The sequence below is a fragment of the Caretta caretta genome, chromosome 1, assembly GCF_965140235.1.
Source record: "Caretta caretta isolate rCarCar2 chromosome 1, rCarCar1.hap1, whole genome shotgun sequence".
Taxonomy (NCBI): domain Eukaryota; kingdom Metazoa; phylum Chordata; order Testudines; family Cheloniidae; genus Caretta; species Caretta caretta.
The window spans coordinates 162,585,475-162,600,423 of record NC_134206.1 but is presented as its reverse complement, the minus strand read 5'-3'; the positions used below and the strand labels follow the sequence as shown (position 1 = coordinate 162,600,423).

Below are 14,949 nucleotides of genomic sequence, written 5' to 3'. Positions count from 1 at the left end.
GGATGTAAATCTGGGGATAAATATAGACTAGCCGACCTCTCCTAAGGAGGGACGCAGGAGAGCTATGAGCATTGTTTAATTTTCTTTGTTTTTTTTCTCTCTCTCCGTATTAGATGATGACAGATGCCTACAAGTCAAACTGACACACCATCATGGATTATCTGGAGTTGAATACAAGATTGTAACTTGATTAAGGGGTTCTGACAGGTTTAGAAACAGCAACAGCGTTTTAAAACAGAACTATAGCTGGAGGGCTTCATTCATTAATAATGTATGCCCCATTTAAACGGATTTTTCCTAAACTTTACTCCCACCCACCCTGCCCTAAAAGCATGTGGGGAGTCCGGTTGAAGCCAGTGGGACTTTATATGTGCTGAAGTATCTTGTTGAACAGGAGCCTCTATGAAGTTGAACTTCAGTGAGGTCAGATTTGGAAGATATAGAGTTGTACTGATTTGCCAGTTATTAAAAGAGCTGTGGGGAAATGCATGGAACAAAACCTGAAATTCTCACAAAACCCACCTGGTTTGGGGTTTAATTTCTAATTCTAAACTTAGAACAGTGCCAGCAAGTAGTTTATAAATCTGGGCTGATTAGTGGTCCTGTGAAATCTGTGATTTTCATATTGGATTAGCATAAAAGCAAGTCAAACTTGAGTTTCAATTTGAATGCTGGGGTGCTTTCAGATTCAAAGCTCAAGGTGAAATTATGTAGGTCGGAATGGAAGAAATTATTCAAACAAGACCTTTTAGAAATTATTACAAAAGTTTTTTTCTGTGTCACATGTAAGAATCTCTGTAGGTGACAAGCATTAGGCTTGTTGTGGGTTACTCCTATAAGGTATCTCACTGAGCAGATTCACATGCATTGGTGTCATTGGTTTGGACAGCTTCCATTCAGATAGTGGAGTGGCCCGACAGAACCTTCATGGTAGCAGTGGGTTTGCTCATGGCCCAGACTCTGTATCCTGTGTGGCGTGGGCCAGAAATCTTTGCACATAGACAAAACTAAGGGATAGTTTTGATTCTGCAAAAGTCTCAAGGTTTGAGATTTTATTATTATTTTTTAAAAATCAAAAGTAAGGGTGGTTCAGATCTGGGTCCCACTTCATCTGACAGCACAAAGTGTAGCTGAGGAGTGTTCAGAGAAATGGGTTTTTGTTTATTTCCAGCTAGGATCAGGATCAGGATCAGATCAGTGGGACCCAAATTTGTGTACAGATTTCTTTAGCTAATGCTTGTCTTGATTTATGCAGGTCCATGAGTGAACAAACAGCTGGCCCTGATGTGGAGGAAAGGAGAGATCTTGTTTCACTACCATGTGCCTATCTCAGTAACACCCACACACTGTTCCATGTATTTAGAAATTCGTAACTTTATTTGAAAATCATGTATTTTTAGTTACAGTGGAAACATTCCTTTTAAGTAAGCAGAGGAGACTGCGTCATTGGAGTCGAGCCGGTTACAAGGATGTGGGATTATTAAGGTAGATATGATGTAGGAGGGGAAGAAATGCTATCACTTTCAAAATATTATATTTCCAATATGTTTAATGTTCTCTTCCAGAAATGCTGGGCTGATATTATTAAAGTGACCATCAACAATAGATTTAGAGCCTGATTTTCTGTTGGCTTGTGCTCTCTGTCCTTATGGACCTGTGCAAAGTGGTTGCAAAATGGATATAAAATGCTACTAAATCAGAAGAGCAGCAGTTTACACCAACTTTTACACTTTCTTTGCAGAGATATAAATGAGTACACAGTGTGTGGCAGTGGAAAATCAGGTCCATGATACCTGGAGGATTATTTAATTAAGTGCAAGTATATCTTCTGTTAGCCTGAGTACTGTATTAGCAGTTATGTCTACACTACAAATTAATTCACTATATCTTAGGTTACTAACGGGTGTGAATAATTCACACCCCTGAGTGACATAAATTAAACCTCCCTAAGCGCTGGTGTAGACAACATTTTGTCAGAGGAATTGCTTTTCCTGCTGTCATATCTATCGCCTCTCACAGAGGCAGGAGTTAAGCCAAGGGCAGAACTCTCTCCCATCGACTTAGAGCATCTTCACCAGAAGTGCTACAGTGGTACAGCTGCACCTCTGTGGCTGCTGTAAAGTAGACATAGCCTCAGTCACCACTGAATGAAATAGGCAGATGTTATACCATTCTCTTTCAGATCAAGCTAGGTCTGTCTTTTCTGAAATGACATAGAGGTTTATTTTCTGGACCATTTGTAAATTTCACCTCAGTTTTTTTTTAAGAAGTCACCTTGCTCAGTCTGATTTGAGCAAAAGTGGATCATCCAGTTCTAGACTCCACTGCTTTATTTTCTTCCCCGTGGAGTATTTCTTTATCCCCATCAGAAAGTGCTTTTTCTCCTTTTAGAATTTCTAGGTTTTAAAACTAACTTCGAGGGCCAGATTTTTAAAATCGGCCTCTAAAGCCCCAATCCAGCAAAGCAATTAAGAATGTGTCTCAAGTTAAGCATGTAAGTAGTCCCATTTGTCAGAGTATATGTATACTGCAATTCAAGGTGTGATTGCAGCTTAGGTAGACATACCTGTGATAGCATTGCTAATAATAGCAGTGTACATGTGGTTGGGCAGGCTTCAGAGCAGGCTGTAGAAACTCACCAGGAACCCTGGTTACTTACTCATGTTGCTGAAGCCTTCACCGCTGCACCTACCCTGCTATTTTTAGCAATGCTAGCATGTCTAAAGCTAGCGTGGGTGTGTCTACCTGAGCTGCAATCTCACCTTGGAATGCAATAGAGACATACCCTCAGTTCCATGTATTGACTTCAGTGGGGTTACTCCTGGGCTCTGTTTGGTATGTGCTTAAGTACTTTGCTCTATCAGGGCCTAACTTTGCAGCCATAATCTTGCATGCTAACTGCTTTTGGGTACAAAATAGAATATCTGATTTGTGGGTTTAAATAATATTTACATCTGCAAGTTAGGGAGCTGGACATCAAGGGCCTGATCCAAAGCCTATTGAAGTCAAAGGGCTTTGGATTGGGGCCTTGCATTTTATTTATGCCTCACCCAAATTTGTCATTGTAAATGACGGTGTGTGCAAAATTGCAGGTTCAAATTTAGCAGCCGGGTTTGAGGCACTTTTCCTAGTGTGGCCATTATTGGTTTTTCTAATTTAATGCTTTGTATTTAATGGCTTTTTCAGGGGAAAAAAGTATAGTAAAAATGAAATGTGTACTGAAACGGAGACAATGTTTGTTTGCCTCCTTCGGATTGAGTGAGGTCTCATATAATTATGGGTAGTGAAGTGGAGTCCTTGTGGAAAATGTAGTTATGACCTGATCCAAAACTCTTTGAAGTCATTAGGAACTTTTCCACTGACTTCAGTGGGCTCTGGCTCAATCCCTTATTGCATATTCTTAGTAACTACTTCTTAAATCCCAAAAATCCATTTTCATTTAACCAAGTGCTCACTGGCAAGTAGTCTACAGTGTGAATCAGTCCCTTGAAAATTTCACATTTCATCTTCAGGATGTTTTTGTTCTGTAAAAAATACAAGAAAATATCTGTACAACAAAACTCCTTCCTCCCTGTGGCGGAACTTAGACAACATTTCAGTGGATAAACCAATTTTAAAGAAATAAAATAAAGTTTGATCCCTCAAGGAAATCCCCTTTTCCAGGTTTTGGCATGCAGATGCTTTTTACAGCCGTGTTCTCAATCTCGGAGTTTGCAGTGGCAAAGCTGACTGAACAAGAGTGCTAGCCATGATCATAAGTCACTACTACATAACTTAGGGTCAGGTCCTGCACCATGTTCCACATGAGCGGGCTGCTGGGGCATGTGTCTCCAAAGACATGAGAGTCTGGCAGCTTGAATGATCTGGGTCACACTGGATTTCTTTCGTTCACAGATGGATTTCACATTGTAGTAAATGACAAACTCCACAGAGATGTATGTTTGCACTAGTTAAACGTAGATGGTTTTGAAGTGGGATGAAATTTATCATGCCTGGTTCCAGAGAAGGAATTACTTTTCATAGAATGTTGAAATAAACAGTTTGATCTCTTTTTAAGACCTGAAAATACAAAACACTAATTGTGAATTGTTGCTTTTGAGTTCCCTTTTGACCAGAAATAATTTAAGCATAAGTGTTCCATGTGTGGCACTCTTATCAAAGTCAGTGGGGGTTCCACATGCAGGGCACATATGGATTGGACCCAGTGAACTATACTAGCACTTACCATTACTTGCTGGGCACTGATGTATGCTCAGCATTGTACAGAACGTAAGAACATAATCCATGCTCCAAGGAATTTATAATGGAAGGCCCAATCCTGCTACTTGATGCACAGGGATGAACCCTTCGTCCTGTGAAGAGTCTCACTGAATGCCAGGGTCCACCTGTATGGATCAAATTGCAGTAAGAAGGCCTTACATTTTTTTAATGAAATTAATACAATTACTATGTAAAACAGTACATTTAATTATCTTAAATAGCTGAGTGATTTTATTAGCTGGAGAAAGGTGGCTGTTTTACCAGAACAAAGTTGTGGGTTTTTTCCCCTTTAAAATACTCTACACTAACTAACATTTCCAAGAGCTTTTGAGAGAAGGACTTTTAACGATAGGTCATGTTGGCTGCTATAATTTGTCATGTCTGTGGTTCACACAGTTTCTAAGCACTGATATGTATATGGATAGGTGTATGATAACTATTCTGATCCACGTCTCTCTCTCTCCCACATATGTGAAAGTGAAATCCATGCCATCACCTCGAAAACCATATGATAACTGTATTACATTGCTCTGAACTAGATTTATGAAGCACTTTAACTGCCCTCTGCCTGCTAATCCCTTCCCCTGGGATTGATGGTAACATTTTCAACTGCTCATTGGCTTCAGATAGCCACTATTACAAATTAGAAAAGAAAATCATCCTGAGGGAGAGATGTTCTTCCATGTCTCTCTGCATGTGAGGTACTCTCTGCACATGCTCACACACAAATATATTACTTTTGCCTACAGCATAAGACAGGCAAGATTCAATCCTTCACCTGTGCCAACTTTCCACAAATAAAAATCATTTATTTAAAGTATTTTGCACGCCTCCAGGACTAGAAACAGAAGACTTAAACCACAGGGAAGGGGAAAGTCTCAGTTTCCCAATGGAAAACAGCACTTACTCCTGGACCTGTGGTGCCATGGCCTATCAAGCTATAAAGGTGACATTTTTAGGTAGAGAAGATTGCGTGTGGCATAAAGGTTTCATCAGCCTGAATTTGGATTTAGCTCCAGAACACGCCTCGTAACTCATAAGTAATAATGTAGCTGTATAAAAATGAATGCCAATAAAATCTTTCTAATGTAACCTTTCTGCCCGTCAGAGTTGGCAGCAACAAGGGCCGGGTTCAATATCTAGGGGTTCCATTCCAATAACACAATGCAAACCGGCTTGAGCCCCCACCCAGTGACCTGGGACAAATATATACCACCCCGCTGGGCGCCTCCAAGAGGCAATACTTCCCCTCTCGCAAGCACAGAGTCTGAGTGTAGCAAAAGCCCTTTAATAACAGAGAGAAACAATGTGGCATTATGTTGGGGAAACACCACCAACAGGATTCATAACACAACCCATGAGCAAAAAAAAACCCACCCCAGGCAAATTGGGGCATGCCCTTTTCCCTTTGGTTCTTGAGTCCAGCAACCCCAAATCACCCAAAGTCCCAAAAGTCCAATGCCCCAAAAGTCTCTGTCCCTGGTCAGGGCAGCCCCAGAGTTCGAAAGTTTATCTGCGGAGCTTTACCTCCCAACCTGGGTGGAAATGGGACGGGGGTAAGAGGCACCTTACGTGACCGCCCCATAGCTCCATAGCGGCGCTCCGCTCCGCCAGCCACCCCACAAACTCCTTCACTCAGCTGCACTCCGCTCTGCCAGCCACCCCACGAACTCCTTCGCTCAGCTGCGCTCCGCTCCGCCAGCCGCCCCACGAACTCCTTCACTCAGCTGCGCTCCGCTCCGCTCCGCTCGCCGCCCCACGAACTCCTTCGCTCAGCTCCACGGCCCACAAGCAGCTCCTACCATCCACACACTGCTCCGCATCAAACTGCTTCACCAGCCATCCCGCAAACAGCTCTCCCATACTTAACACAACACTCAGTGATTTCAGGTCTTAGGTGAATTCAGCTTGTAGTAGGGGAGCCCCAGTGCTGGTGTACTGTCAGCCCAAAGTGAGCTCAGCAGCCTATAACTAGACTTCTAATGAAATCAAAATTAGCTCTGATATTCCACAGTGGAGAGAGAAGGAAGTGCAATTAGCATGTAAGGCCCTCACCAAGGGGGCCCATGCCACCAAGTATTAATACTTGTCCCCAGCCTCTCTCTATTCACACAGTTTTGGAACCCATGACCCTTGCCTAGCGAGTACTACTTAGTTGATGGTGAATCCCTCCATCATAACAAAAGGCCACGTACAGTTCCAAGCACAGTTCCCATAATCAGGGTAATAACAATTTATTCTTCCTGCCCCAATAACAGAGACACTGGGGATCCCACAGCAGCCAAAGTGACCATTTGGGCAGCTATGGTCTCATTCTAGGCGTGGTGGGTGTGCCTATGCAAATGAGATCGGCCCCTAAAGTTCTTTTCCACAACTTGCCACACCTCACCACCAGATGTCAGGGTGGAGCTCATCCTGACACTGCTTACACTAACATACCATAGTATGGTGGTTCTAGTTGTGACTCCATTCTGAAGTTTGTGTTGAAAATGCAGCTAAATTGGGGACATTTTTCTTCTAAAGTCAGTGGAGTATTCCTTTCCCATACTCTCACTCTCACAGTTAGAATTTTTGTGAATGTTCTAAGAGATGCCATCAAATAAGTTAAAAGTTAGAACCATTAAAATGTGACCCATTTTTAAAAAAACGTCAAACATATTTTAATAAGGGCCCTTTGGCACCTTCTATTTTTAACACTGTTGGATCTAGAGAGCCAGATTCTAAACCGGTGTAAATGGGTAAAGCTCCATTGAGGTCAATGTCCATTTACTCCAGCTGAAAATTTGGCTCATACTTACCAAATGTATAGTCATTGATAATAGCCCAAATTCTTGGATTTGGCAGAGCTTTGCTTAGCACAGAACCCAGTGGGGAAAGGTGGCAGCTCCCTGATTCTGGGGCCTAAAATAAAGCCGCCTCAGGGCTGTGCCATGACCTATGCCCATTTGCCAATGGTCCCAAAGAGCCATACCAGCCTGGAATAGTCAGAGCGCTGCGGCATTGTAACCATGCTCCCTTCCATCTGCCATGCCCCTCTGCTGCTGTTTGCGAGAGCAGGTGGTTTAGAGACACTGTGCTGCCTCTTCAACACCCAGGAAGTCCCCTGCACTAGAGGAATGCCCAGGTGACCAGTTCTGCTGGCTTTATGGCTCTTCTGAACCAGCAAAATGACACAAAGGGAGGATCCTGGAGAATCTGGCCAATCGCTATTTGCATTGAATTTATGACGGAGACGAGCTTAAACAGCAAGGCTGGGCTTGAGGGAACTGGTGTCTGCCAATATTGTCTTTGCCTTTAGTCTTGTACCAAGGTAGCTGTGTTTCTGCCTCATTCTGCTTTCAAAACTCTCTCTCCCACAACTCCCAAGTTGTTCACCTTTTTGAACCCAGATTGTGTCAAGCAAGTGGAACTCTCACACCACAGAATGAAGTCCATGCACGGGTGCCTTGTGTCGTGGACATATTTTTCATACACATTCTTTCTCTAAGCCACAGGATGTATCTAGCCCAAGGTGCATTGGCTATTTCTTTATGGTCTTTTTAGCATTATCTTTTCCCTTGTCTCCATATTTCTGAAGTTTAACTGTAGTGGTTCTGAGGGACACTTACCCTAAGCTAAAGTATTGAGTTCTGTGGCAGCAACAGCACATGCTACAAACCAAATGAGCTCTTACACTTACCTAGTTTGTGAATTTTTAAATGTACACGCTACAACTTTTGAACTACCTTTGTTTAAGTTTGGTTTAATTTTTAATAAAATACACAGTAGGTGTACCTTTATCCCTATTAATGGGGTATATGTTGCTATTGAATAGTAAATAAATGATCGCACTGATAAACTATGCTAAATCTCCCATCAGCACACTATGCAATACCCCTCCAGTCTGTCAAAACTCCTCTAACCTTATACCAATTTCACTTCAGCCACACACATCTATTTTCAAATCTACATACAGCTTTGCAACTACTACTCCTAGGGCCAAAAAATGACATCCTGATATTGCATCATGTGACATCTTTTAATAGCTTTTTAAGGCCAGAAGGGACCATTGTGATCCTCTAGTCTGACCCCCATACATCATGATATACCAGAGCATTGCATCATATGGAGCCAAAAATTGGGACTGCCTCAAGAAATTGGGCCCACACATAAATCACCTTCTGATGCTGACATTGAAATATTTGGGTGGAAGATGCAACCTGAGTGCAAGATAGTATGAATTATTATTTATGCTTTGCTATGTATTCTATTATGTCCAGAGAATACAAATCTCTCTGAAATGGCTGCCTTTTTAGCAGTGCACTGATTGGGCTGGTGTGGTCCAGGAATGGCATCATTCCTCAGAATGTTTAAAATCAACATCTTTTTATTGAAATTTTCAGGTGAATTGGCCTATTCATTCCTCTGGGGGAAAAGGCAGGGCCAGGAAGAGTGGAAATGAAGGAGAAGCACTTGCCCTGGACAGAGCAGCAATGGCCTGTCTCCTATTCCCAGAACTGTATGCATCTCGGGATATCCACAGATTTTGGTGGACGAACTCTTTCATCTTCCTGCTCTGGAAGAAGCAAGGTAGAGAACCTCAGCTCTGATGGAAAAATTTGGAGGAAACTCCTTGAGATTCCCTGATTGGACTCCTATACTGCTGTTAAGCTTCTCCTGCAGATTTTCCTGATTGGCTTAAAGTTACTCAAATACTGTGATGACGGGTGACCTTAGAAAAACCTAGCTAGGTTGATCTTGGCCGTAGTTACAAAAAATTAGGAGGAACAGCCCTGAGAGCTGTGTGTGTTTACAGGAGTCCATAGGACTCTTCCATAGTTTTTTCATCTTTTTAATGATTTCATTAACAAAAAATTTTAATGAATCCACCATCATTCTGTTCAGGGGAGTTATACCTGGTATGAATTTGGCTCTTGTTTCTTTTTTCTAACAGATTAAACACTAAACAACAACATGCAAGAGATGGAAAGTTTGGTAGGTCATGAGGGATGACAGTATGTAAAGAAGAGGACTAGGGTGAGGATTATTTCTGCAGTCTGATCAAATAATTACATAGCAGTATTTGTATGTACCATGAACACATGTTCATGTGATGAAATATTAAAGCTTTGTTTTGGTACAACTCTGCACTGGGTGTTTTTACATCTACATGTAAAGAAGGGTAGCTACACAATAGGAGAGCTCCCAGGGAATGGTTTCTTGCATAGAGGATTGACTCCTCAATATTGACTCTTTTTTTTTAAAAAATGGCATAAAGTCCCCTTTTCTTAGACAAAAGCTTCCATTATCAGTCCCTTGACTTCCTTGTAAATCTTTTAGCTGCTTTTAATCTGTCTTAATTAATGAGTATTTTAATTAGTGTCTTAATTGCTTGTTTTCTGAGGTGACTGGAAAACTGACAGGCACCTGTAAATTACATTTATTATTTTATGACTATTATAAAATTCCTTTGAAGTGAATGAGAGTCTTTCCATTGGCTTCAAGGGGTTTTGGATTAAGCCCATAATGTACATTAAGTTTGTGATGCAAACTGACAGGAATTTCAATGTTCAGGCAGACATTCGGGGCCTGATTTTTCATTGCCTCACCTTCAATGTGGAGTCATTTATTATCTGTGAAAAAACTAGGAGTGACATGCTACCAGCATTTTACACCCATTTTGCAGAGGTGTAAGAGACAAAACAAGCAGCACGGCTGAATGGGCTTAAGCCTACTCCATTGCAAGGTTTTCATAGAATCATAGAATATCAGGGTTCTAAGGGACCTCAGGAGATCATCTAGTCCAACGCCCTGCTCAAAGCAGGACCAATCCCCAACTAAATCATCCCAGCCAGAGCTTTGTCAAGCCTGACCTTAAAAACCTCAAAGGAAGGAGATTCCACCACCTCCTTAGGTAACGCATTCCAGTGCTTCACCAACCTCCTAGTGAAAAAGTTTTTCCTAATATCCAACCTAAACCTCCCCCACTGCAACTTGTGACCATTACTCTTTGTTCTGTATCTGCCACCACTGAGAACAATCTAGATCCATCCTCTTTGGAAATCCCCTTTCAGATAGCTGAAAGCAGCTATCAAATCCCCCCTTCATTCTTCTCTTCTGCAGACTAAACAACCCAGTTTCCTCAGCCTCTTCTCATAAATCATGTGTTCCAGTCCCCTAATCATTTTTGTTGCCCTCCGCTGGACGTTTTCAAATTTTTCCACATCCTTCTTGTAGTGTGGGGCCCAAAACTGGACACAGTACTCCAGATGAGGCCTCACCATTGTCTAATAGAGGGGAACGATCACGTCCCTCGGTCTGCTGGCAATGCCCCGACATATACAGCCCAAAATGCCGTTAGCCTTCTTGGCAACAAGGGCACACTGTTGACTCATATCCAGATTCTCGTCCACTGTCACCCCTAGGTCCTTCTCTGCAGAACTGCTGCCTAGCCATTTGGTCCCTAGTCTGTAGTGGTGCATGGGATTCTTCCGTCCTAAGTGCAGGACTCTACACTTGTCCTTGTTGAACCTCATCAGATTTCTTTTGGCCCAATCCTCTAATTTGTCTAGGGCCATCTGTATCCTATCACTACCCTCCAGCGCATCTACCACTCCACCCAGCTTAGTGTCATCTGCAAACTTGCTGAGGATGCAATCCACACCATCCTCCAGATCATTAATGAAGATATTCAACAAAACCAGCCCCAGGACTGACCCTTGGGGCACTCCGCTTGATACTGGCTGCCAACTAGACATGGAGCCATTAATCACTACCCACTGAGCCCGATGATCTAGCCAGCTTTCTGTCCACCTTATAGTCCATTGATCCAGCCCATACTTCTTTAACTTGCTGGCAAGAATAATGTGGGAGACCGTATCAAAAGCTTTGCTAAAGTCAAGGAATAACACATCCACTGCTTTCCTCTCATCTACAGAGCCAGTTATCTCATCATAAGTTTTAAATGACTTAATGGAGTTTGAATCCACATATTTTAAAAACTGTTACAACCATATTTGAACCTTACAGCAGAGTCTCCAAGTGCAGTTTGTAGAATACAGTGTGGAGTGTGGCTGGAATGCTGCCGGACTGCATAAGATGGTCGCCCCAGGCATCTCTTAATGCACAACATGATAACAACACGGTAAAAGTTTAGTGTCTGTTTCCAGACCAAGAATTTCAGTATGATTGAAAGTTTAAATACAATTGCTTTCATTTGAATGCATGCTATTCCCAGTTATCACTGCCCATCAGAGTGGGTATCTGAATATAACTTTAAGATCAATGAATTTATCTGTACTTGAATTTTGTTGTTATCCAATATTTTTGTTTGAAGTATTACTCTTTCTTCTAAATCTTAAACAGAGAATTGAACACTTCAGTGCACCTATGAAGCCCAGATATAAATATCTAGACAGACAGAATGTCCAGTATCACAGACCTGTGCTAACTGTTAATTTGCATATACATGTAGTGCTTGCTAGGGATTGTCAAATACTCTTTGATCAGACGAAGACAGTTAATTGAAAAATATACACAGGTTACCATTTTTTCATTTACTTTGCTTGAATGTCCAAAGTTACAGAGAACTACTTTAAATTTGGGGGCCCAGTCCGAGCTAATATGTAAGTTAATGGGCAAGAATGTGTGGAAAGAGGGGGCCATGAGTCGGGTGAGGGCTAGGTTCTATTATAGCTCTGCCACAGACTTCCTATGGGAGCTTGGACAAGTCACTTAACCTCCCTATGCCTTAGTTTCCCCCTCTGTAAAATATGGAATTTTCTGTATTTTTCCCCTATTTGAGCTATTTTGTGTAAACTGCGCTCTCTGATCCTTTCATTTTGATTGTATCCTCCACCACACACAAAAAGCTGCCTATGTAAAATCCTAGTGGAGGACAAGGCACAGTTAGTTTTGATCATGACTAGCTTAATCGAGGCCAGCCCTAGGTTTGGGGGGTGGGGTACACAACTGACCTCCACTAGCTATGTCCACTCCCTATGCCTTGTCTCCACTAAGATTTTACATCAAGGTAATGGTCATGATGTAAAAAAGCCCCACATAGTTGTTCGTAAAGAAGATATAACTCCAGAAATAGGTAGAAGTGGTGTGAGTGACAACCTCATTCTGGCCATGGACTGTAAGAGAGACTATAGTCCTCTGCTCTTAAGCGGTGTCAAGGAAGAGCATGAGGGCAAAGTGAGGGCAGCACAGACAGAGAAAGAAAACTGAAAGGAAATGTGTACTGTCACAATCCTCCCAGGATACACAACTGGAGCCTGATTCTCAGCCCCTTTATACTGCGCTGGCAGTTTAATTTGAATGTGTGATCATTTAGATGTGCTTCAGTGCTTTGCCAAATTGGGGCTTAAATAGATGGATATTGAAATATTAAAAGCTGACTTCTACCTTCTGAGTCACAAATTCAATTAGACTTTTTTATCTGAACCATTATTTTTGGGTAAAATTTGGTCATTTTTCATGAGTAAACATTTCTAAAAAAGCAACTTGATTTTTCTCAACATTTTCCATAATTCAATGAATACCCTGGGAAAGTTTTCAGATTTTTTTTAATTTTTTTTTATACCAGCTCTGGAGATTGATGAATCTCTTGGAAAATGAGGGGAGAAAGTTTTCTTAAGCCTTGTCTATATTTAGGATTGCATCATTTTAAGTTTAAAAAAAAATTAAAGAAAATGTTTTAATTAAACTGGTGCAAAACACAAAAAGAATAAATTCTTAATGTGATGGAATCCTGTTTTATATTGATTTATCTTAAATCTGTTGGTTACCAAGCTAAACTAAATCAATATAAACCAGATTTAAATTGAATAGAATATTCACACTGTTTGGCACCTGTTTAACCAAATCTGCTTAGCATTACATGTTTTGTTTAAACCAGTGCAGCTATATAGACAAGGCCTTGCTCTGGGATGTTCTAAAACTGCAGCACACTCTGAGGACTAAGGTGCAGATTCTCTGCTAAATTTGGGAATGGTAGCCTGGAGCAGTCAGCATACAGGCTTCTGGGACTTTCTGTAAGCAAACAGAACACCCATAGATTCTCAGAAAACTAGACCTGACTGAACTAAGTGGGTCCTGAGGTTGCCTCTGAAGGCACCAATGTCAAAGTGGAAGATACGTTGCCTGGTCTCTCCCAGAAGAGACAGACCCTCTCTTGCCCACCCTTGCAACAAGAGAAAACAGCAGGTTGGGAAAAGCAGCAGATGTGTAAAAGTGGTGGTCTCCGTTTCTGAGGAAAAATGAGATTTGTGTTGCTTAGCAGCAAGACAGCCTGACTGCTCAGGAAATGGCTTTTCCAGCTAAAAAATGGCCCTCTTAAACTAAGCCATAGACTTTTCTGAAGATGCTCAGATTAATTTATTTGGGCTTTAACATCAAACAGTAAATGACCTACTTAATTAGCCTGATTGTTCCATGACGATTTAGGAAACACTAATTTGGAATACGGCTATACCCCCAAAATATTCTCACATTGGAGCTCTTGATAGCCCTCTTCATTTAGAAAGAAAGAACTTGTTTAACTATTTTGTAGACCTATAGTTTGGAAGATGTCTATAAATTTACTGCAAACTACAATCCATGTGAGCAAACTCCGATTAATGTTGGTAGGAATTGCAGGTCTGAATCCTGAGCAGTGTATAACTCACAGAATTTAAACAACTCCATTCATATACCATGGGAAAAAAAACTGTAATACCTGGTAAAGTCTCAGGTCCAGATTGATTTTGGCTCTTTCTTGCTGTTTTGCACCTCTCTGCAAAGCGGCTGTAAATGCATTGTGACCATCCCATTAAGCTGGGTTTATGGCTGCTTTGTGTTATCAGTGGTACAAAGCAGCCAGACAGTACTGGTGAAGCTGATCCTCAGTTTGCTTCTATGTGTTTTAAATGCCATATTATAATTTTTGAGTCTCTGAGGTTCATTGTAATTCTGCAGTTTTTCTTTGCTCTAACCTCTGGAGAACTCTTTTGTGGTGGCCTCAGGAAACCCAGAAGCAATGCCATAAAAGGAGTTTTTAGTGCTGGTAACTGCCCCTTTAGATACGAGAAGGGCACATCAAAAAGCTGGGCCCTTTTAACATATTTCAGATGTCCTGTGGGATTAACTGCAGTCCATAGCCTTGTCCTTTTTAGTCTGTCAAATTCTTATCTTGAATTTACAGTATGCCTGACAATTGTATTTGCTGTTTCTTTTATATTTTCTGTCACTTCTGCCCTCATAGTAACGGTTCTGTTATATTCTGAATGAAAACTTTTTGCTACAGTTGAATGTGAAGAACAACATACTAATGACATGCACTAATGCAATTACCTGTGATTTTAAAGAGAACCTAACGCTATTAGAAAAGTTTGTTGTAACAGTGATGTTGACAGACCAGGGGCCAGCTCATACCAGAGCTCCAGGCCAAATCACTTGTGTATTAGTATAAATCAAAGTGATTGTTAAATGTATACAAGTGTACTTGGTGTTTAAACTTCATGAAAACTAGTGGGATATTACTTGCATTGTTTTCACTTATCTGTATCCCGTTATAGTGTAATAGCAAACATTTGTGTATACCCTGTAACTAAATAATCCATCAAAGGAGAGAGAAACCTTGTGAAATGCAAATGAAGAACTTTAACAGAAAAGTGCTAATTTCTTAGCAAGTGGACATTGTGTGTGAGGATCGGAGGTCAAAGACTC

The 14,949-nt window shown here is 41.3% G+C and overlaps 1 protein-coding gene across 5 annotated transcripts in view; it reads right to left on the bottom strand.

Moving 5' to 3' along the window:
* The window catches only part of KCNJ6 (potassium inwardly rectifying channel subfamily J member 6), a 233,678-nt gene that overhangs the window by 43,831 nt on the left and 174,898 nt on the right, over nt 1-14,949 (bottom strand). Inside the window, exon 4 of one of the 5 annotated variants that reach the window (XM_075132779.1) lies at nt 4,226-4,385. The exons of the other annotated variants lie outside the window; for them this stretch is intronic. Within the exon in view, the coding sequence (XP_074988880.1) occupies nt 4,228-4,385 (158 nt within the window). The 3' untranslated portion in view covers nt 4,226-4,227. The remainder of the gene's footprint in view (nt 1-4,225; nt 4,386-14,949) is intronic. 5 annotated transcript variants of the gene reach the window in all.